The 24,407-nt window shown below is 51.2% G+C and overlaps 1 protein-coding gene across 2 annotated transcripts in view; it reads right to left on the minus strand.

Annotated features, from left to right (window-relative positions):
• Window positions 1-24,161, minus strand: part of dennd1b (DENN/MADD domain containing 1B) — a 123,432-nt gene extending 99,271 nt beyond the window's left edge. For both annotated transcript variants that reach the window (XM_079739785.1, XM_079739784.1), the window contains exons 1-3: window positions 23,914-24,161; window positions 23,331-23,395; window positions 1,309-1,352 (exon numbers count right to left, since the gene is read on the minus strand). In XM_079739785.1, the coding sequence (XP_079595911.1) occupies window positions 1,309-1,352; window positions 23,331-23,395; window positions 23,914-23,930 (126 nt within the window). In that variant the 5' untranslated portion in view covers window positions 23,931-24,161. The remainder of the gene's footprint in view (window positions 1-1,308; window positions 1,353-23,330; window positions 23,396-23,913) is intronic.
• Window positions 24,162-24,407: the final 246 nt, after the last annotated feature.

A 24,407-nucleotide genomic window follows, 5' to 3' on the forward strand; every position in this document is an offset into this window, starting at 1 on the left:
CACTTTCTGCTGCGTATCTCTTCCTCTTTTTATTCATATTCCTCACACTCTGCTATTTGACACCACGCCTTCCCAGAATGGCAGTGCAGGAGGACAAAAGGTGAGCTCGCGCTGAGAGTGATACCATATTCACTGCCGTCAGCAGACACCAGACACCACACTCGATGCAGTCAGCAGATCTGAGATGGGCACTTTGGTGAAATGGAAAGAAACTGCAGCGGATTTTGGGGGTTAGAATCAATGGACCAGAAAGGGCGATTTGGCCCACAAACACAAACGATTAGTCACAGACTTGAAGACCTAACGACTTTGTTCTCATCAACTCAACCTACATGGTCCTCCCGGTATCAATAAGATAACTGATTCATAGATTAACTGATTTTGCCTCATTGTTGAGACGGAGTGGTGGCTGCAGGAATTCTAGTATTCTATTCTAACTCTACGATAGCCGACACCAGTGGCAGCACATAGTAAACCCCCTGGCTCCGTTCTCCCTCTTCAAACTACTTGGTTTGAGGTTCCTCCCAGGTGATTTGCTCTGGTGATGCGGATATGTGCATGTTTCCGCTTGTTCCAATGAGTTCCGTGTGCCGGTGGCTGTAGTGGTGGACCCCTGCAACACACAGCACCCTGGGGTGCTCCTATTCCTGGAGTGCACGGTATGGGTGGAGCGTTGCAGAGGCTTGCCTGGAATGAGAGTTGATCTGCACTTCAGGCCTCAGCTTTAAATCCTGAAGGAGGGAAAGTCCAACCCCACCGCCAGGGTGTGAGTGGGGCCGGGGAGGGAGGGCTGGAACATTGTGTCTTTGAGATCATTGTCTCAGAATATATATATTTCCTCATCATGGGCTTGAAATGTAAGACTATTAGTATTGTGCAACCAAGAGGAGGAGAAGTGTGTGTGTGTGTGTGTGTGTGTGTGTGTGTGTGTGTGTGTGTGTGTGTGTGTGTGTGTGTGTGTGTGTGTGTGCGCGTGTGCGTGTACACACACACAGGGGTAACCAGGGCAATGCAAAAATAAAACCAAAAAAGCCGGAAAAGGCGAATTGAAGACAGAATGCAAAAAAAAAAAAATAAGGCTGAAAAAAAAGCGACAGACAGACAGACAGACAGACAGACAGACAGACAGACAGACAGACAGACAGACAGACAGACAGACAGACAGACAGACAGACAGACAGACAGACAGACAGACAGACAGACAGACAGACAGACAGACAGACAGACAGACAGACAGACAGACAGACAGACAGACAGACAGACAGACAGACAGACAGACAGACAGACAGACAGACAGAGTGTTCCAACCTGGTCGGGGAGCTCCTGGGGGAAGGTCCACAGCACGGCGGGATCTGGAGGTAATTGACAGACAGCATTAATCAGCGGGTGAGGAACACGCCGCCCTCGCTCGCTGCTACCGAGGAACATACATATTAATGAGGGGAGGGGGGGCAAGGCTGGCCGCCGCCAGTCGGCAGCGCCACACACGCACACGCACACACGCGCGCATGCACACGGGCAGAGACGCGCACACACACAAGCAGACAGACACGCACCCGCTCACGCACACACACAGCCAGGCAAGAGACACACAAACGGATCTTCGCTTTACTTAAACACTGCGATCCACGAACACACACTTACAGACACACAAAGCGTTGCTCGTGTGCTAAGGAAAGACACGCACACACACTCTTGCGGGCGCGCGCAGGCACACACACACACACGCACGAAGGCACACACACACACACACACACAGAAGGAAAAAGGTTAGGCTCTCTGTGCTATGAATATGCTAATCTCCAGTCTTCATGTAGATATGATAGATTATATTATACAACACATCATCCTCGCCGGGAAAAAAAAACGCCCAAATACTGAAGGACGCACAAACCCAGATTCTTTCGGCTCACTTCACGGGAACATTCAGGCCCTGCATTGGCTCAATTACACGGAGAAGATTCGGATCAAAAGGTTAATCCCAGCACTATGGCGTGTCTGTTAAATACGCTCCCGAGTCAATATGAACTGCGTGTTTACCATGGCCTGTAGACTCACATCAATATTAATTAACACCGAGGCTACGTCATTAAGCGTGCCAGAATGTAATTGATTTTCTCGCTGACAGCCAATCTAAAAAAATTAAGAAAAATGGGAGCAGCGATTTGAGCTGTGTTCTCCGACAGCGCAAACGGTGGCTCTGGGAGCCGGAGCCTGCCAGTTTGGAGCCCGCTGAACACAGGGGCCCCTCGTGAAGAACGGCCCCCACGGCTCTGGGCCAGGGGCCACCGAATGACCCCAGCGGGAACAGAGGGGTGTTGTAGAGACCAGCTCTCACGTGTCCAGTACAACCGCCACGGACACTGTAGTCTGGTGGTCTGAGAACCAGTCTGGCCCTGGGAGATGTATGAAGCTCAGGGGCCAGATACGAATGGGCAGGGTAACCCAGTTACAGCTGACCACTGGGTACCAGCCTCCAGAGGGTCTTAGTAGACAAAGTCTAACGATGTCAATCATCGCTTCTATAATGGATGGCAGGGGAGTATCAATTTAATCTTGGTCTGGCACCCCACTGGTGGAACGAGCTCCCTGCCGACGTCAGAACCGCAGTGTCGCGCCCCAACCTCCGCAAACGGCTCAAGACTCACTTGTTCAGAGGTCACCTGGACTTTGCATAGCCTCCCCCCTTAACCCCCCACCCCTCTTACTCCCTTATAGTATGTTGTATGTCCTGCCACACAAAATAGTACTTAGCATCGTGTAGCATCTTATATAAGCTATCTTTCTTGTATACAGGAAATGGGTTAGTTTATGCTCATTGTTGGTTCTATGACCATCCTTACTGTACCGACGGAGATATATTGTCGTTTCTCTTTATTCTGACAAATGTACTTAGTAGTCTGAGTATCTCAAAGACCTTAATTGTCCTAATCGTGCTTCCTGTATCACAGCCCACATTGTAACGAGCGATCGTCACGTGGACCAAAGCGGTTGTGATAAGAACCAACCGTGGACACTTCCCCCTGCAGATGGAGTGAGACAGAGTGAGACGGGAGGGAGAGAGAGTGAGTGACGAACGGACAGACGGGTGACGGGACTCGGCAGACAGAATCAAAGACCCCTTACATAATCCTGCCGGATAATTTCACGGCTTCCATCTTGACATGAAAGACACCCGCCCTCCTCCTCCCCCCCAAAAAATAACAACAATGAATGAAGCAAAGCTCCCAACTTTATACCCATAAAAACACCCCACCTCTACCCCCGGCCCTCTGATCCGCCACAGTCGGGGCAATTTTATGCTGATTTTCTGGGTGAGCGGCTGGGAACTGGTCCCATGGAAGAGGGGCCGGGATGGGGGGGGGAAGGGGAGGGGGGAGGAAAGGGGAGGCAGGGGGAGTGAGGGAATGGGGGGGAGAGAGAGAGAGGGATGAGTGAGGGAATGGGGGAGAGAGAGAGAGGGATGAGTGAGGGAATGGGGGAGAGAGAGAGAGAGGGATGAGTGAGGGAATGGGGGAGAGAGAGAGAGGGATGAGTGAGGGAATGGGGGAGAGAGAGAGAGGGATGAGTGAGGGAATGGGGGAGAGAGAGAGAGGGATGAGTGAGGGAATGGGGGAGAGAGAGAGAGGGATGAGTGAGGGAATGGGGGAGAGAGAGAGAGGGATGAGTGAGGGAATGGGGGAGAGAGAGAGAGGGATGAGTGAGGGAATGGGGGAGAGAGAGAGAGAGGGATGAGTGAGGGAATGGGGGAGAGAGAGAGAGGGATGAGTGAGGGAATGGGGGAGAGAGAGAGAGAGGGATGAGTGAGGGAATGGGGGAGAGAGAGAGAGGGATGAGTGAGGGAATGGGGGAGAGAGAGAGAGGGATGAGTGAGGGAATGGGGGAGAGAGAGAGGGATGAGTGAGGGAATGGGGGAGAGAGAGAGAGGGATGAGTGAGGGAATGGGGGAGAGAGAGAGAGAGAGATGAGTGAGGGAATGGGGGAGAGAGAGAGAGGGATGAGTGAGGGAATGGGGGAGAGAGAGAGAGAGGGATGAGTGAGGGAATGGGGGAGAGAGAGAGAGGGATGAGTGAGGGAATGGGGGAGAGAGAGAGAGGGATGAGTGAGGGAATGGGGGAGAGAGAGAGAGGGATGAGTGAGGGAATGGGGGAGAGAGAGAGAGAGGGATGAGTGAGGGAATGGGGGAGAGAGAGAGAGGGATGAGTGAGGGAATGGGGGAGAGAGAGAGAGGGATGAGTGAGGGAATGGGGGAGAGAGAGAGAGGGATGAGTGAGGGAATGGGGAGAGAGAGAGAGGGATGAGTGAGGGAATGGGGGAGAGAGAGAGAGGGATGAGTGAGGGAATGGGGAGAGAGAGAGAGAGGGATGAGTGAGGGAATGGGGGAGAGAGAGAGAGGGATGAGTGAGGGAATGGGGGAGAGAGAGAGAGGGATGAGTGAGGGAATGGGGGAGAGAGAGAGAGAGGGATGAGTGAGGGAATGGGAGAGAGAGAGAGAGGGAGGAGTGAGGGAATGGGGGAGAGAGAGAGAGAGGGATGAGTGAGGGAATGGGGGAGAGAGAGAGAGGGATGAGTGAGGGAATAGGGGAGAGAGAGAGAGGGATGAGTGAGGGAATGGGGGAGAGAGAGAGGGATGAGTGAGGGAATGGGGGAGAGAGAGAGAGAGGGATTGATCAACTTGTTTTGAGTGGCACTAATCCTGCATTCAGAGTAAAAACCAAAGAACGAACCGAAAGACAGCAACTCTGTTAATGACACATAAGTGTATCTTTCAGGGCAGAACCACTTGAACCAACCCCCCCCCCCCAACAACTCTTGGTCAATTGTTGGTTTGTTGTACTTCCTGGCACTTAATGTACGCACTTAATGTATGCACTTACTTTATGTTGTACGTCCATGCACTTATAAACAGTACTTAGCATTGTGTAGCGTCTTATCCTAGCTATCTTTGCTGTACACGGGGAAGGGGTTAACCTAGCGACTGTTAGTGCTTGGCACTTCTATGAACATCCTTACTGTACCGACAGCCATATATTGTCTCTCTTTCTTCGGACAAATGCACTTATGCAAGTCGCTTTGGATACAAGCGTCTGCCAAATGCCCTAAATGTAAATGTAACAAGGCGGGCCCAACAAGGCAGGCTCACAAGGCCCGCCCAAGTATCACAGCAGGACGCGTCCCAGTCCAGACCCGGCGTTCACAGACACGTGGAGAGGGAGGTGGGGGGGAGCCGACCTGAGCAGAGGACAGAGTGCGAAGGGAGGAGGCGAAGCACGCCAATCACTGCCCCCCCCCTTTCCACCCAACCCCGGGGGCATGGATGAGATATTCAGGAGGCCGGGACCAGCCTCTTCCTATGCAGTACATCGCTCCCCGCCTCTCCGACGCCCTCAACCTTCAGCCTTCTCTGGAAAGCTTTACGCCTCTCTCTTTCTCTCTCTCTCTCCCTCCCGCTCTCCTTCACAAACCGAGGTGCTCTCACCCCCCCCCCTCCTTCCCCGTCTCTCTCACCCGTCTCTCTCTCTCCGTCTCTCTCACCCGTCTCTCTCTCCGTCTCTCTCTCTCTCCGTCTCTCTGACCCGTCTCTCTCTCACCCGTCTCTCTCTCCGTCTCTCTCTCTCCTGTCTCTCTCTCCGTCTCTCTCTCACCCGTCTCTCTCTCACCCGTCTCTCTCTCACCCGTCTCTCTCTCTCTGACTCTCTCTCCGTCTCTTCCTCTCTGTCTCTCTCCGTCTCCCTCTCTCTCCGACTCTCTCTCTGACTCGCTCTCTCTCCATCTCCCTCCGTCTCTCTTCCTCTCCGGAGGATCCACGCTGCACCCTCTCGTCTCCTGAACGTTCCTACACAGTTCCCCTTGTTGCATTCTTCATCCCCGCCTGCCAAACGTCGGGCCGTGAACGCCGCTCTCGCTGCTCTGCTCCTCGTTTCACTTCCGTTGTCTCCCTTTCCCAAACTTCATCCCCCTGGTTGTTGTTGAATTCCACCCCAACCTCCACCACCACCTTTATCCCTCGCTGCCGTATCCGTAGCCCGCTCATCCTGCTGTACGGTGGTGGTGTGTCTGGTGGAGCGGGGGGAAACCAGGCCTCCAGGACTACTGCTGCCCCAGTCCAGGAGCCCTGGTCCCCAGGGCTCCTGGACTGGGGCAGCAGTAGTCCTGGAGCCGGGGTCGGCACGTGATGGTAGTGAGGGACCCGTGTGTCTGCTGGGGGGCTGGTAAGTGGGCTACTGGTGGTGGTGGTGGTGGTGGTGGTGGTGGTGGTGGTGGAGGTGGGCTGCCTTCAGGGAAAGGGTTGGGGGTGAGGGCGGGTGGTGGTGGTTGGGAGGGGTTGGGGGGTGGGGGGCTCAGGCTGAGAGTTGAAGGTTACAGGGGTGAGGGGGACCCCCTGCCGCATTGCCAGGGGATACGAATGTCACAGTGACAGATCCCGCACTGCTTAATCCTGTCACCCCCCCCACACACACACACACACACACACACACACACACACACACACACACACACGCACACACGCACACGCGCACACGCGCAAACAAAAGGAGCACACACACCATATGGAACGGTTACTCTGGTTAGAACCTGCAGTAAACAAAAGGGAACAACATGTGTGTGTGGTCGTGTGTTCTCCTACATAAGACACAGCGTGGAGGTAAACACTGGGAAGCTTAATGTGATCTACCTTCTTCCATCCGAAGGGAAATTAATTCCCCCCACTAAGATTCGGATAGGGTCGGCATCAATAATGTGTTCCGTAATCACGGATCGCTCAAACCGGCTCCGAGTCACGCCTGCTCAGTTATGCCTCGTCTTTCTCTCGCTCATCATCTCTCTCTCTCTGCTTGTGTCCTGACACCTCGCTAATAATATGCAACATCAATTACATGAGTGATATATTTGGATGAATAATAACGGGCATTGGATTAAATGGTTATTATTTATTCAGAAGGTGCTTTTGTCTTCACCTGAGAGAGGTCTGAGCGTCAACTGATAGAATAAAGACCGAGTTATTTTGCTCTTCATTGGTTCCATCCCCCCATCAGACCACCAGACCTCTGAGACTCTGAAGACCCAAGGCCGGTCTCTAAAGACCTATTCTCCGGTTTGAATTGGGCTATTCTTCTACTTCATAACGGTACGAACATAAACCATGAAGTCACGCGCACAGCCTACGCATCGTGAACCGTACGATCATTTGAGATCGGAAAATCTTGACCGGACTGGTTGAACACGAATGAATGCTGATGAGGAATCTGATCCCAGATACATTTCCCTACCTAGGAACATGTCACATCTAAGGCCATGACAACATAATGAAGAAGACACCAAATCAACGGTTCTACACATCCATGTTAACAACGTCCATGCCAAAGTGGCAACATGTTCAATACATGGCCCACAAAGTGCTTCAACACACAAAAGGGAAACACTCAAAACAACACCCGTTTCTTCTGTTTGTTGTTACTCATGGAGGTCGTGTCACGGCGGTCAGTCCAACACATATCAGCACACAGGCCCCCCCCCCCCCCCATCTCCACGGAGACCCCGAGCTGCAGGGTTTAGAAGGTGTTTAATACATTTCCATACGGTCGACAGAATATATGAGGAGCTGCGACACGCCAATCCAAAGCCGACATGAAAGCCGCCGCGGCCAAAGGGGCGAGGGGGCCACAACTCACGTTGGCGCCGGCCCCCCCGGTGAACACAAACGGCTCCGGCGGGGTGCAAATTGAATTGAGAATCACCTATCGGGGAGTCAGAGTGCTCTGTTCACACCCACACGCTGATGGGGCAGGGAGGAGGCCGAGTGATGGAGGCTGTGGCCTCTCTCTCCAGGTGCCTGCTTGTGAGTGTGACTGTGTGCCTGCGTGCCTGCGTGCGTGCGTGCGTGCGTGCGTGCGTGCGTGCGTGCGTGCGTGCGTGCGTGCGTGCGTGCGTGCGTGCGTGCGTGCGTGCGTGCGTGCGTGCGTGCGTGTTCGGGTGGAGTCTGAGGAATGATGTGGTGAAGAGGAGGCGGGAGGATGTGGGGGTGGCGTGTTCCAGCGTGAGCGTGCGTGTTCTTGTATGCAAGTGTGTGTGTTTTTGTCGTGTGTGCGCGCGTCTGTGTGTTTGTATGCGCGTGTGTGCGTGTTTGCGCACGTCTGTCCGTGTGTGTGTTTGTGTTTGGGAGCGTACATGTATGTGTGCGTGTGTGCGCGTTCATGCAATCGGTGTGTGTATGCGCGTATGCGGGTGTCTGCGTGTACGCGTGTGGCGGCTCTCTGGCCTTCGTTTGTCCTAATGCCTGTTTTGTTCTTGCTTCAATCAGGGGTGTGGGCGTGGCTGATGAGGCTGATGGGCGCGCTGCAGCCGTTAACAGACCCTCCGCTCTGCCCACCAGGGGGGGGGGGGGGGCAGGGCCACACCCACCTGACGGCTAGTTTGTCCTGTGCCTTTGTTTGAAGGCGGACGGCTACCGTAGCGCTTTTTGTTTGGTTGTGTTCCTATTCTGTCTGTTTTGATTTGGCGCAGACGTCTTTACGCATTCTGTGGTTCTCGTTAGCCGTTTGCACGCTGGGAATACGAAGTTAACCTTTGTTTTGTTCATGGTGAACCCGACTCTGGCCCGCTCATTCTTGTTGCATCCTTTTTGGCTGTGACAATGCGCGTGTGTGCGAGCGTCTGCATGTATGTGCGCACATGTGCGTGTATGTGTGCGTGTGCATGCATGTGAACGCATGCATGTTTGTGCGTGTGCGTACGCGCGTGACGGCGAGAGCGGTGCGATCGCGGGGTGTGACGTGGCGAGCGCTGTTTACACACCGCCCGGCGGGCCGAGGAGCGCGGAGCCGCAGCGTGTCCATTGATCCCCCCGCCGGGGTTCAGGCATGGCTGACCCCCCCCCCCCCCCCGACAGCCGGCACGAGGCCAACACACAGGCGGCGGCCCCCCCGAGCCCTGGTGCGAACGGGGGGGGGGAGGAGGAGGAGGAGGAGGAGGAGGAGGGCTCAGGCTTTTGACAGTCCCAAATCAATGTTCAGCCGTTCCAGGAGATCCTGTCTTTACACGTCGATATGCTGCTGAGAGGGGAGAGGGAGGTGGGAGGAGGAGGAAGGAGTGTTTTCTGGGGTGGTGGAGGTGGAGGTGGTGGTGGGGGTTCGTGTGTGAGAGGGGGGGGGGGGGGCTACGGTTGGAGAGTAAAGGCGGAGCCTCGGAGGATATGAAGCAGGAAAGGAGGGAGGGAAGGACGGGGTTAATAGGGGAGGGGTCGAGGGAGTCGAGAGGGAGGGGCTGGGGGTGGGCAAGGTGGCCAGGAGAGAGCAGGGTTAATAGGTGAGAGGGGGGCTCGGGTCTGACGAAGGACGTGGTGAAGAGGAGGCGGGAAGATGTGGAGGAGGTGGCGGACGAATGATAAAGAGTCGGAGCGCGAGAGTGCGGGTGACCTGCCCTCACGCGCACGGTAGAATAGGACAGAACTACAACAAATGATGAAACGATACAAATAAGGAGTTAAAACGGCCCAGTGCTCCAGCAGAACACTCTGCTTACTGAGGCCCTCGGTGGGATGAACCTCTGAGCACAGGCCTCCGAGAGAGAGAGAGAGAGAGAGAGAGAGAGAGAGAGAGAGAGAGAGAGAGAGAGAGAGACAGACAGACGGCCCCCACGAAATTTAAAACTTGTCTACTTCCCTTAAAGTAACAGACACGTCCTGAAAATAGAACTGAAAGACGACGGGGGGGATACATGCTGAATTGTAAATGGACTGCATTTATACGGCGCTTTTCTAACCAGTGGCCACTCAAAGCACTTTACAATATTACCTAACATTCACCATTCACCCATTCATGCACACATTCACACACCGAATGGTGGCGGAGCCAACCACCGGGAGCAGTGAGGCGAGGCGTCTTGCTCAGGAACACTTAAACACTCAGCTAGGAGGAGCCGGGGATCGAACCAGCAACCTTCCGGTTACCAGCCAACCGGCTGTACCTCCTGGGCCACGTGCCGCCCCCAATATGTTCCTGATATGTCTTTAATTCTGATAGCCACGGACACTCGGCCCTGCGTCTGGTCGTGCAGAATCTCTCGACTCGTGCGTCGAAGGGAAGGGCGCCGTCTGCAATGCTGCCAATCACGGCGGTTTTAAAACAGAGCATAAAGGAGGTGGAGGTCTAAGGAGCCGGACCAAAACAAGCGAGCGAGCCGCAGCGCTGGGTCCAGAGTGAATACACATTTAGATAAAGGCTCCTAGCCAATAAGTCTCTATACGGCGGGAATCAAACGCACCGGGGGCCCTCACAGCCGGCTCAACTCCAGGCGGCCTACGTTCTTAAGGCACAGAAAACGCTGCACTGTTCTCCAACCTTCACATGCATGAGGTGCTGAATGTGTGCCGTGAGTGAATAGGAGGGGGCCCTGTGTTTGTTAAAAAAGGAGAAGGAGGAAAAAAAAAAGCCAATTCCCATACGGGGAGCAGCAGCTTCGGTGAGAAGAAGGAGAGGAGGAGCGGGCTGCTGTGAAAGCCACCGGCACGCCCCCCCCTCTCCTCCCTTCTCCTCTGCCTCTCCTGCCCCCCTCTCCTCTCCTCTCCCTCTCCCCCCCTCTCCTCCCTTCTCCTCTCCCCCTCTCCTCTCCTCTCCCTCTCCCCCCTCTCCCCCTCCTCTCTCCCTCTCCTCTCCCCCTCTCCCTCTCCTCTCCCCTTCTCCTCTCCCCCTCTCCTGCCCCCCTCTCCTCTCCTCTCCCCCTCTCCTCTCCCCCTCTCCTCTCCTCTTCTCTCTTCCCCTCTCCCTCTCCTCCCCTCTCCTCCCCTCTCCTCCCTTCCCCTCTCCCCCTCCTCTCCCCCTCTCCTCTCTTCCCCCTCTCCCCTCTTCCCCTCTCCCCCTCCTCTCCCCCCTCTCCTCTCTTCCTCTCCCTCTCCCTCTCCTCCCCTCTCTCCCCTCTCCTCTCCCTCTCCCTTCTTCCCCTCGCTCTGGAGATGAAGGGATGCGGGCGCCTGCCTCTCCCCCCCGTTCCTCTCTCCCTCCCCCCCTCCCCTTCTCCCTATGGCTCCTCTCCTCCCCCCTCCTCCCCCCTTCCTTGGCCGAGGGGTTAAACTGCTGCCCTCTAACCTTCCCTGGCAATGATTTCATTCACTCCGTTTTCACGTCTCACTCGTTCGCCGTGTCTGATCTCACACGGATTCTCTTTTGCGCAGTGGATTAGCAACCCCCCCCCTCCACCTCCTTCTCCACCTCCTCCACCACCCTCTCCTGTATGCCTCCTGGACAAAAGCATTGTCTTAGCGCCTGGCCCATTCGGGCGCTAACACGAGGAAGCTAGAGCTACTTAGCATCCCAAACACAGCCATTGTGGGCACGGGGCTGGAGGGGAGGACTGCACCGGGGCCCCGTCTAGACTCTGAGCCGCGGCCGCTCGGAGGAACACAGGGAGAAAATCCCATCAGCCAGTGGAGTGAAAGTTAACTAAGGTAACCCGCTGTGAACCTGATGAAGACGTCAAGACAACATATGGCCGGGAAAATCGTCTATTGTCCGAACGGGGAGATGGGGTTCCTCCCTAAAGGAGGCCGTGCGAGAGGAGGAGAGGGAAGGACCCCGGGTTGGACAGAGGGATGAAGAGGGACCCCCACCCAGGGGGGGGGGGGCGATGGGGGTCAGAACCCTAAAGAGAGAGACGACTGGTGGTCAGCGGTTTCCTTCTGGATCAGCAGCCCCAGTCTGGCTGGGGGGAGGCACAAGGCCCTGCTCACAATTAAAAGGGCTAAGCAGATTAGTGGGTGTCTTTCAAAGGCCAACAGAGAGAAAAACACTCCCCGTCACTTAGACATGGGTTTCTACTCTGCTTTACTTCTACTTTTTGCACGTTCACTCTCACATTGCGCAACCCCGCAAATGGCATTACATTTCATGCTGTATTAGTGAGCCAGGAACAGAGGAGACTACCTAACGACGATGATATGGTCGTTAAGTTGGTTAAGACCGATTGGTCACACCGTGGTGTTCAAGCGCTTGGAGGCTGCAGGCCACTAATTGTGGAAGTGATCTGAGGGAAGGCGTTGTATGGAACTAATAAGAGAAGTAGCACTTCACAGCTTCACTTCATGACACTGAATAGGACTTAGTTTCGAATCATACTTTAGTTCTTTAGTTTTTAATTTTAAACTCTTAATATTTTTTACTTTTTAGGTGAATGATTAGCTCATAAAGACGAGTCATTTTCCAAACGAGACATCATCACCATATCTCCATTCTCTGACAGCAGAACGTTCTGCAACCAACACAAGTCAAAACAGCTAGTGAGGGGAAGTAAAAAAAAATTAACAAGTTTCAGACACGTAGCAGGAAGCAGGCCTGGGGGGGGGGGGGGGGGGGGGGGGGGGAGAGGAATCCAAGGTTCCAAGTCCTGACTGCTGCTGCTGCTACCGCTGCCTCTGAGCAAGACACACAGCATCCTCATCCTCACTGGGAGACGAAGAAAGAGAACTCTGCATGGCGACGGTACGACCCCATTAATGCTACATTAGCTCTTCCATCTTGCCCGCTATTCGAGGGCAGAGAGACTTTGCAAAATACGAATTAAGCGGGAGCAGGGAGGCAGGGAGGGAGGGGGCGGAGTGAGTGTGGGTGGGGGGGTGAGAGAGAGAGAGGGAGAGGGAGAGGGAGACGTGAAAGAGATACCGTCTCCAGGCTAGTTGGGATGCAACCCAATTTCACAGCTTCACGAATGAGCGGCACAGCATATGGACGCGGGTGCAGTGACAGCCTCTGTGTATCACCACGTATCAACGCTGATGTTCCCAGTCAGCCTCCATACCGGTCCAACATCATGTCAAACACCGGCTCCGCATCACTGCACCCCCCACACACACAAACACACACACACACACACACACACCACACAACACGCGGCCGGCCTGTTTGTCAGAATAGTCAGACTGACTGGAGGCTATCAAAAAAATAAACATTATCTCCAGAGACACCGATCCCTCCTGAAGCTCTTCTTCCCGGCGTTCCTGCCCCACTGCCTCCGCTGCCGAAGCTACAGAGCATATCGCTCAGAGGCCTGGAATCAGTTTGGTGGGAGGACTAATCCCTTCTCTGAGATGCATCGCGGTTAAACCACAGCGGAGATTAAGACGGCCTTAATGCCTCTTGGACAATAAGGCCCAGTGAGATACACTGCAGTAGTGAATGGTAGATGGACTAGTAGCGCTCCTGGTGCTCTAACCAGTGGCCACTCAAAGCGCTTTATATTATTGCCTAACATTCACCCATTCATGCACATATTCATTCACACACCGACGGCGGCGTCGACCACTCAGGGCGGACAGCCGGCTCGTCAGGAGCAGTCGGGGTGAGGTCGTCTCGCTCGGGGACACCTCCACACTCAGCTAGGAGCAGTGTTGCCAGATCAGGCCCGATTTCCCGCCCAATCTGGCAACACTGGCTAGGAGGAACAAACAGGGATCAAACCGGCAACCATACGGTTACCAGCCAACCCGCTCTACCTCCTGAGCCACATGCCGCCACCCACTCTCCCACCCCCCCGTTTTTACATTTTGTAGGCGCCGTGCGTGCACTCGGGGCGAGACCGGCCGGACGCAGCGGTGTTAACAGCAACAACTTAAGGCTAATGGTGATGAATGCATGGCTGGGTTGGTGGCCGGCTGGTTGAAAAAAAAAAGCGAACCGTTTCTTCAGGTAGTCACACACTTGTCTCCATATGGCCAACCATCTGCCTCCAGCGCCAGGAAAAAACACCTCGCAAAACACTGCAATTAAATAACTCTATTAATGAACTAATATGCATAAAAAGCAAAGTGAATCGTCTACATCGAGAGTGCTACTCGGTCGTTAGTGAAGCATGACTTGACCTGTATACTCGGGGGTAAAAAAGTACTCACTTTTTATTGCCGGAGGACTGAGTACTCTTTACAAGTACTGTTTTGACCTACTTGTTGTGAGAGGAATTATGTATTTTAGGGACTTACTCATATATTCCAAAACAAATAATTAATGTTCAGATTTTGTATTTCTTACATAAACAGAAAATTCCTAGTTTTATCATTTTTATATTTTTTTTATTTTGATGGTCAAAGGAAATTCACCCAAACTGGATCATCAGCCAACAGCTTCTAAATGAAGGATTAAAAGATATTCTCAAAATTCTAAGGCCAATCACAAATATTTTTGCAGTTGATACTTTGACATCACGAGCACAAGCATGTTTATAGCTTTTTACTTTCTCCAAAGTACTGTTTTTAGTTTTTATTGACATTTAAATGGTTGTATTATTTATACAAAAAAAAGAACTTATACATATAATAATGTACTAATCCACTAATTGCGTATAATAATGACTAATTTGCTATTGATTAAAAGACTATTGATTACAATTCTCACTCTAATTAGCCTGTGCCAACACAATCATTAACAAACTTGACTTGTCCCACCTAAGACATAATTATCCATTTGCGCACTTTATAGTCACCATTATTTAACCCATATATGAATTCATAATTATCTCTAAAAGGTGCAGCCTATCACAGGCCAGCGTGGCCACCCACCCACACGTATTAACGGTGTGATCAAACCCTAATTGGTTGAATCCGACACCACCAGTGTTCCCACTTCACCGGGGGGGGGGTTAGCCCGTACCAAAACCTCTCGAATCGAATCTCTCCCTTTTTGCCGGTCTCTCTCTGTGTAGTGGGTGTTCCGGCGGCGGCGGCGGCGGCGACGGCGGCGGGCGTGACGACGGCGTGTATAACACGGCGGCTCCTTGAGGTGCCCGGGAGATCGATCTCAGTCAACGTCGTGCGGCACGGCACCCGGAGGCACCCTCACCCCGCCGATGACAGAGTAAAGCCGCGCTACAGGCAGCTACACGCCGCACCACAGAGCTGTGATTTGAAGTTCACATGCGGAGGCTGACAGACAGGCAGCCAGGCTCTCTGTCTGTCAGTCAGTCAGTCAGTCAATCAGCCAGTCGTTCCTCTTCCACGGGGATGCGTACACAGTGTATCTGCTAAGAGGATGAGACATCAGCCTGTACCCAAACACGTTCACACAGACCTTGATTTAGAGAGTCGTGTGTGTGTGTGTGTGTGTGTGTGTGTGTGTGTGTGTGTGTGTGTGTGTGTGTGTGTGTGTGTGTGTGTGTGTGTGTCTGTGTCAATGCGACAGAAACCTGCACGGGTATACAACTAAAGAATAAACCACGTAGCCATATGGTTTCAGAGTCTTTGAAGGGGAAAATATAGGTCTTACATCTGACGTTGAACGATTTTTATCTCAAATCATAGTCTAGTACAGACTGTTGGTCTGCAGTAGAACAGAGACAAACATGCCTGCTTCAAAAAATAAATACTAATAATAATTTAATAATGAATATTTTTTCCGAAATGTTATTTTGTGGGACATGTGTTGGGAATGGATTATTTTATTTTTAATACTGCTCCAACACCAAAGGCAAAATTTATCCTGGGGATCAAAGCAGATCAAACCAATATCCTCCACGTTATGTACTGGTGAATCATAACTCCTGAGCCATCATGTTATCAAGGTAAACAGAAGGACAATAGGCAGCTTGAGCACATCCAAGGCCAGGCGCTGCCGCACCTTCGTTCTTAATCCGGAGACACACCCACTCAGCCAACAACTTAATTAGTAGGCTCAATATTAACCAAGTGACAGTCTTTAAGCAGTGGCCTCCATTGGCAGCATAGGACAGGAGCGACTGTGAAACCCTGCCCATACACACACACACACACACACACACACACACACACACACACACACACACACACACCCGTCCTGACCGAACGCTCCAGCGGGTCTGTCGGGTCTGGTTTGCCGCTGCGCTTTCATTATCCACAGGCAGCTCTCAGAAGTCAGCGTTGACAATGCGTACTACGGGGTGAGCGTTTCACCTCTCCGCGTGAGGCGTCTCCTCACACTCACGCAGCGTCTCGCAGAGAAAGGGGGGGGGGGGGGGGGGGGTTAGAAGGCCAACAGGTGATTTAGAGAAGTGAATAACGAAACACACAGGACGGCTTCAAGCCGCCCTATTGGACTGCCTCTTTACACGAGGTGGAATGCCTTGAGGTAAATATTACAACAAAGTAAAAACAATGGGGGAGGTACGGAGAGATGAATGGGATGGAGGGGAGGGGGAGAGGGGAGGGAGTTAACTTGTGTCAAACACTCACTGAGCACACTAAGCCCCTCTGGGCCAATTAGAGGCGAGCATGAATCACGCATGTCGGTCTGCATGATAACAAAAGACGCCGGGGAGGGAATCACGTGACTCGTGATGACAAATACTACGGCAACCCCCGACGTTCAAAAAATAAACCAGGAATGAACCGTTTGACCTATTTCTCCCCCTCCCCCCAGAACTTGAAGAAATGGCCCAGATCCTTAATGGATGGCTAGGAGGGCCAGTGTTCGCTTGGAGATGGCATCATATTCACGGTTTGCACGCAGGGTGTCAAGGGGACGGGCCTGTGCAGTGGAGCCCCGGGCCACAGCTGAGGACATGGGGAAAACACAGGGAGGCTGAGATGACAGACAGGCGCCTGTCCAGCACCGGCCCAGAAATTCCTATCAAGTTTTGTTGTGGTCAAACCGGCCCTGAACGAAGCGGAGATCTCGCAGGCAGGGCAGAGACACAAGGATAGGAAGAGGGAAAGCCATTGTTTGCCGTAACACGGCCCTGCTTGGTTTTAAATGCACTTGAAATGTGACAAAGCGTTAACTTTAGGCAATTCCAATAAATATTACATAAAGCAAGCGACAAAATCATCAAAATGTGTTGCTTTGCTGCATCCATCCACCCTACCTATATTCAGCCTGTTCTTAACACCCTTATATTTAAACGCCCAGTTATCATAAAGTGGCTAACCACCATGACTGTCAACATATTTCTCACAAACACACACACTCTGATTACAGACTTGGGCAGATTACCAGCAGCACAGCTATGATGAACCGGAATTAAGATAATCCTGTTCGTTTGCGAGCAGCTAAACTAGGCCACATTGGCATTACATCCACGAGAGCCAGCCAATCATTGTTCTTTTCCTCCTCAGATGTGCTGTGTGTGTGTGTGTGTGGGCACACCATCTGCTGTGCTGACCTGTTACATTGCAGTCATTCCCTTCTCATCTACAAACGGCAGGCAACTACCGAGGAGTGTCTCAGCTCCTTGATGACTCAGGTGTTCTGCTTTGTTCTCCCAGGTAACAGGTAGCGCCACGGGGCGGTCGACACCAGCTGAAACCCGGAACCTCTCTCTCTCTCTCTCTCTCTCTCTCTCGTGTTTCTTCTGAACACGTCACCGCCACTCGTGGTGGTGACGTGTTCATGTACGACAAGGAGCGTGAACACGTACGACAAGGAGCCAGCAGTGACACAGCGTTGAGAAGCCCAGGGACGAATATTAGAAATCTCACACTTTCTTTCGCACTTGCCAACACACACACACACACACACACACACACACACAGAAACACACGAACAGTACCTAAACACTTGTGTGAGGGATGCGGACAAATACAAATTTCTTCCGCACTTTCCAACACACACACACCAACAAACACACACACGCACAATGAATAAAAAATAAATTGGAGTAAGCTTGATATTAAATTATTGACCGAATCCGTCAGACGGGTCTAAAACCTGTCTGTGGCGTCACTGCCATGTTCCCTGGGCCTGAGAGGGAATTCACTCTGCTGCAGCCCTCCCAGCATTCTGTCTCACACACACACACACACACACACACACACACACACACGCACACACACTATATAGTCAAACATGTACCTGCTGGTGCAACACAGGCGGGGGGGGGTGGATCCGGGGGGGTGCCTCTAGAGTCTCAGCGCTGTGTCAGCCACAGGGAGAGCATTGCTAGCAACTCGGCGCAGTATGTCATCACATGCCCCACACACACACACACACACACACACACACACACACATCAGCATATTCTCTCCCCCACCCCCCCCCCCGTCCTACCCTCTCTCCCCCCACACTTTCCGTCTCTGCCTTCAGTCTGTCCCATCGCCCTGGTTTTGTAGCGGGTAGCACTTTGGTTTTACATTGAAAATAAGGTAGTGTGTGTGTGTGTGTGTGTGTGTGTGTGTGTGTGTGTGTGTGTGTGTGTGTGTGTGTGTGTGTGTCTGACAAAATAGGGCCAATGTCCGGTGCACTTGTTTGCATTCTCTCTTTTTCCATAAGGACCGTTGTCCCCCCCAAAGCTGCTGTTAAACAAAACTTGTGTCACACCACCTCTTTGCATGGCCTAGCTCTGCTCTGCCTAATAGGTTCACATTCATTTGGTTATGAGATTTTTTGTTCCAGGATTATGATGATGTTATTCGTTTTTGAAAGACCCCAGGCTGGAAGTTATCTCTGGCCTCATTTAAATCATAAAACACACAAACAAATATAAATAATAAATAAATATAAATAAATATATAACAAATATGGAGGTGAACAACACATTTTTCTCATTAAGGCTTGTGGTTGACCTATGAATCAACTCCAGCGGCATTCATTTTCAAAGCACGTATTGGCTCACCATGTTCCGCCGAAGAAGAAGGAATATCTTTATATGGAATATAATATCATTAGTCTGAATGAGAAACTTTGGAATGAGGTTTTGCTTGATCAAATCCTTTCAAGTGTGGTTTGGAGTAATGGAGGTCAATAATTGAAACAAGTGTGTGCTGCTGGATGTAATGCAGAAAATGAATGTTCAAAAAGCTCTTCAAAAAGGCAAATGCTACAGTCTACCCTGCGGTTCAAAATACTGACAAAAGAAAACCGTAGTACACAGAGGTAACCGCCAGCTCTCCGGATAAGATATTAACCAGCCGATAACCTGAAGTGTAGACGCGAAGCGACGGCCGCTATAGGTTGACCTGTTGGTCAAACATCATACTGTAAACATCCACCATGCCCTAAAAGCAGGAAGGGACTTCTGAAAGTCCACTGACACTGTGGTCTTCAACGCCAGAGGGCAGGAGGTTGGGAGACTTCCTCTATTCAGTTTTACAGAAACCGAGAAGCAGAAGGAAAAAAAACTGAGACGCAGTAAGGAAGTGTCGAGCTCTTTGTGAGAGAGCCAATTTAGCTAAGTCGAACTGGCGAGACAGCAAGGCGGGTGGGGAGAGAGAGAGCGCGAAGGGAGACCCTGAGACTCTCCCCGGGGTGTGAACAGAGGACGATGGCCTCTCTAATGACCAATCAACACTCTCCTGGCTGCCATGGCATCTGCTGGTCTCCCAAAGGCTCCCCGCTTGACTACAAGTCCATCATGACCTCGCCGCGTCGCCGGCAGCCAATCAGAACGCAGGACTAGCAACACGAGGGGTCAGGGCGCAACTCTGACATTTTAGCTGAATGTCAGCATTCAGCCTCGGCTAAAAGATGTACTACACGGTCGTTTTGCTCGGCAAAGGGTGCTAGTGGAAAAGAGGCGGCAATCTGGGGGAAAAAAAAAAAAAGAATGGCGGTGGAATCTGTGAAATTGGAGTATCACAGAGGTGCTGGAGGCGGCTGCAGCAGCAAAAGGAGAGGGATTGATAACTAGCTACCTAGCGGGGGGTGACACCGAGACCTCCAGGTCTCTGCCAGAACGCTCCCTGGGAAACAGAACAAGAGTTACTTTTTGTAATTGGTGCAGGGGAAGTTAAAGGGCTCCGTAAAGCGAAAGGCAGGAGACGTCTGCTCTGGAGTTTCGCTCTCTTGTTTCCATTCTTCACATTTCTGCATCGAGGGAACCAAGACCGATCCACGCGCGTTAACCGTCCTCCTAATCAACCCCTCGCCCATCCATTCCCACACTAGTGAAGGCTTGTCACCGGGCATTAACGGAAACAATAAACATGCCAATAGTCCCACAAAAAACATGACATATGCTCAATGGTATAGAACGGTGCCTCCAATGGCACAAGCAGAAGATCAAAGTCAGGATCCTATCATTGACAAATACTTTAACAGCAAATCATTCCCCGTAATAGCAGCGGGAAAATCGGCCGTACAACTGATGATGCTGCTGCTGATCTTTTCTACTTTATTGTTATGTTAGCGGGAGCATTCTGGCCGGCGGGAGAGGGACTGGGGACAGGTAGCATCTGTCCCCCACCTCCTGCCTTGGCAGAGCCCGGGCGTCATCTGCTAGCTTTGGCAGCCTCTTGGAAGCACATCAATATGGCTCTATGTAGCCGCCGCGGCTAGGCGCTAGCATGCCAGTCACGCTTCCAGGCAGCTCTCTCGATGCCTGAGCATCCGCTGTGCGTCAGGCCGACTGAGCCAAGCCGCGCTGGGGATGAACACAGAGACCGGGTCCCTGTGGGCCCCCATTGGAAGGCGAGGTGCCAGTGTTTCTCATCCCTCCCATACGACTATATTTAAATTCCTGGGAGGCAAACGTTGCTATTTCGGTGGCGGGTCTTACTTTGCAGTCACGCTTTTGTTTTTTGCTGTTGTTGTGTTTCATTGATGGTGAGCTGGTTCTGGATTATTAGGGGGGAGTCGAGAATGTAGTGGGCAGTTAACTGATGACAGTCTTAACCAAGGTAAACATTTCATAAATCCACCCGACAAGTTATCAACTAAATCTTCCAGCAACAGCAGCAAGATTGATTGCAACACTGTGATGCAAATAATGCATTAGCTTATGTTTGTGGCTGGAACAGGAAAGAGCCTATTCCTGCTGGCAGTTTCCATATGACCGAGACTGAACGCCTGTCTTTTCTTTACACGCAGTATTTGGGTGGGGGTGGGGAGACACCAGTATCAAGACAAAGCAAGAAAATAAATCTGCATCCTCATCATTGCTGCCGCCACGCAAAAGTAGTTTCCTTGTTGCTCAACACATGCGTCCTACAGTACTGAATGCAAGTCTATACCTCGTAGTGCCATTCAACTGACTGACACCACTTTAAGAACGTGGATTGTGCTCGCTCTTAAAACTATAGCATGACAGTGAGCAACCAACACAAATTAAACAAATACGCTCTGGTTTGTGACAAAGAGTACGCCAAAAATTCAAGTGCATTGAACTCACTATTCAATAGTGCAAGTGTTTGTGTGAATTGTACCCACTTATTAGATTTTCACAATTGGTGTCATTCGATCAGCAGAGCAGTAGTATTTAAAGCACGTTAAGCCATGAAACTTCCCTTCACTTCTGATAACACACCGGGTATGTAAGGGCTAAGTTTCATATCGCACAGAGAGGATGTGGTTTGAAAAGTCAGACTAGTAAGGGACCCGTAACACCTCTAACCAGAAACTGTTCAAAATTAAAGAGAAACTACACAGAACGATAGTCGTTTGAAATCTACACCATAACAGGAACCAAACAACAATTAGCGAGAGGTATCAAACTTGCATCTCCTGCCTTTTAAGGAGATATGAGAAATGTGAGCAAGCTCAAACCTTGTACCACTTCTCTTCATGCTTTTAACGCTGTAAAATGTGTTGCCATGGCGATTTAAATATAGCCAGTGTCGGTGGCATTACTCGACACTGTTGTTTTCTTGCCTCTGCAGAGCAGTGGGAAGTATACTCCTGAATGTATACTTCTATTCTTTGGTTCGATGGCCTCATCTTGGCCAGAGAGAGATGTATCTCTGGTCGGAGTTGATTGCGGAGGTTTCAGAGCCCTGAATCAAATCCATTGTCCGATTACGTGTGCAGTAGCTCTGCAATGAACACTGTTCCAAACACCACTTTGCAGAAGTGAGACAAAGTGTGGACACCAAGTCTGAGAAAGGCAGTATTCATGCTTGAGCATTCCTGCATCTCGGAATTCAGACACCGTTTATCAAGTTCAAATGTATAACCGAAGTCCTTGCCGGACTGTTTCAGCATGATTGGTAGCAGGTCATTCAACAAACTATTGCCAAAGTCAATGTTAGACATAAAAACACAATATTGATAGTACAGTTATCAATCTGTCAAAACCATGAACTATAAAAACATACAGGCCCAAATCAAGTGACATTCTAGAAATCACAACCACTTGCCAAACCGGAAAGGTATCCAATGAGGATTAAGTATGTGGCAGTATGGGGCCTGTTCTATCCAATGAGGATTAAGTATGTGGCAGTATGGGGCCTGTTATATCCAATCAGGATTTAGTATTTGGCAGTATAGGGCCTGTTCTATCCAATAAGGGCTGCTCTGTTTGACATGGGCGTGTGGGTTTAGCCCGCCAAGCAGCGACGCCCAAGTGATCACAGGTCCGGATATGAGGCGGACCTGTGATCACACGCTCTTAAACCTCATCTCAAAATCTCATCTCAAACTACTTCCAAGGATAACTTTCCCTCAGTCGACTTCCACTCAGCAGCTGAGCCAGTAAGCCCTCCACTGAAAGGCTCTCCAACTTCAGACCAGCCCTGGGAGCCAGGGGTGAAACACTGCGGAGAGTCCCTGGAGACTCACCTGTACTTAACTGTGTTTATGTTCCCATGTTGGTAAAAGACGGATATGCTGTTGTTCTGTCTTGTCTACATTTAGAGTGTTTAGCAGACGCTTTTATCCAAGGCGACTTACAATAAGTACATTTGTCGGAAGAGAGAGAAACAACAATATAATCGCTGTCAGTACAGTAAGGATGTTCATAGAACAAAGTGCCAAGCAATAACAATCACTAGGTTAACCCTTTCCCCGTATACAACCAAAGATAGCTATGGTAAGATGCTAAACAATGCTAATTACTATTTTTAAGTGCAAGGACGTACAACAAACAATAAGTGGGGGGGTAAGGGGGGAGGCTATGCAGAGTCTAGGAAGGTGAACTCTGAACAAGTGAGTCTGGCTGAATATCTTGTGAGATGGCTGTGGACGCTGGGATACATGACTTACACACGGCGAGGGTCAGCGAGGAGAACGGACAGTAAGGAAGAATAACCTTAAAACCATCCCCTTGTATTCTACGTCATACAGAGCACTGCCTGGGCCTGTTGTTAGGTTTCTGCACGGGTTAGCCGGAGAACACAGGACAAACAACAGACATAATGAGGGCCCTCAGTCCCTCATTATCAATCCCCCCCCTGACTCAGACAAACATGTGATGAAGTATAGGCTCTCTGGCCCGGGAGATGTGGTCTCTAAGTACCTCTGTTAGGTCTAAACACTAGTTATTGATGCTCTACGTCAATCAGTGTCCGGAACGCATGATAACTAACCCACACACCATAGTTATACCATGCATCACCCAAAACTGACGGATTAACATGACAATGCTATTTGAAAACGCATGTTAATACACAGACACTATTGTAACATTTGAATACAAAGATAAAATAAAGAGTAAATAATGACACCTACCTTCATTTGCAGATTTGGGGCAGGCCACCTGTAGAACTAAATCAAAGGTTCGTTCAGGGTTCTCTCTGAAACAGAAGACCAGAACACGCCGTTAGAGCGGTTATCACACAGAGGGACTTAAAACAATAATTGAAACAGCTGGGAATGCACATAGTTGGACGTGCATCAATGTATCACATTGACCGATACATGATGCCACTTGGAGTTTGTTGTAATTGTTGGGCGACAGAGTCGGTATTGTACATTGGGTCAGGCGTTGACATTGTCAGAGGGTGAACAATCAATGATCACATGACTATCGAGAGGGGAGAGGAGACTCGGTGCCAAAGGCAACGTGTTCGCTCTCCCCGGAGGACCAGCAGGACGTGTTAACGTGTGGTCAGCTAACGCGAGACAGCCCGGCAGGATGACCTAAATGCGGCCAGCTGGCCTGCCTGCTTACTGACTCCACCGGTGAGGATGGATCAAATTACACCACACATTCCTCCGCATCTCGGACCTTCCACCGGGTCACGACACAAACCTCTGACCGCGTCAGGCACCTCCGATCTAGGTTAAAACGCACACAAAAGTCGTGCCTTACTTTATTCTGCTGTCCATGGCTCACAACATTGCGACAGCACAGGCTGTCTGCAGCTCTCTGGGCGCCCCGGGGACGGATCTATCCTCGCGTTCCGCTCCTCCGTGATCGGTGGCGTCTATGTGGTACCGTTGGAAAACGGCGACATCCCTCAAGGGTGAATCTCTGTGCTGATGGGTGCCTTTGGCGTGCTCCTGCTGATGCTGCTGCCGTGGCGTTGAGGAAGCCCGCGTCGGCAAACACGGCGTCGGTGTTTCCCACAACAAACCCCACTCCAGGAAGTGCTGTCAGAGATTAGTGACGTCAGCTCGTCGGACGCGCACCTTACACCGTGACGTCACCCATTCCGTTTTTTCGCCACACACTTTGCTTTTAAAGTGTAGATTAAACTTAATCTCGATTAGATATTTGTATTCCGAGGCGTTCTGCTGTTTTCGGTACGTTCTGAATTAGGCTATATGTGTACAGTATTAACATATTAATACAGTCGCTATACA

The sequence above is a fragment of the Pollachius pollachius genome (genome assembly GCF_949987615.1).
Source record: "Pollachius pollachius genome assembly, chromosome: 7".
Taxonomy (NCBI): Eukaryota; Metazoa; Chordata; class Actinopteri; order Gadiformes; family Gadidae; genus Pollachius; species Pollachius pollachius.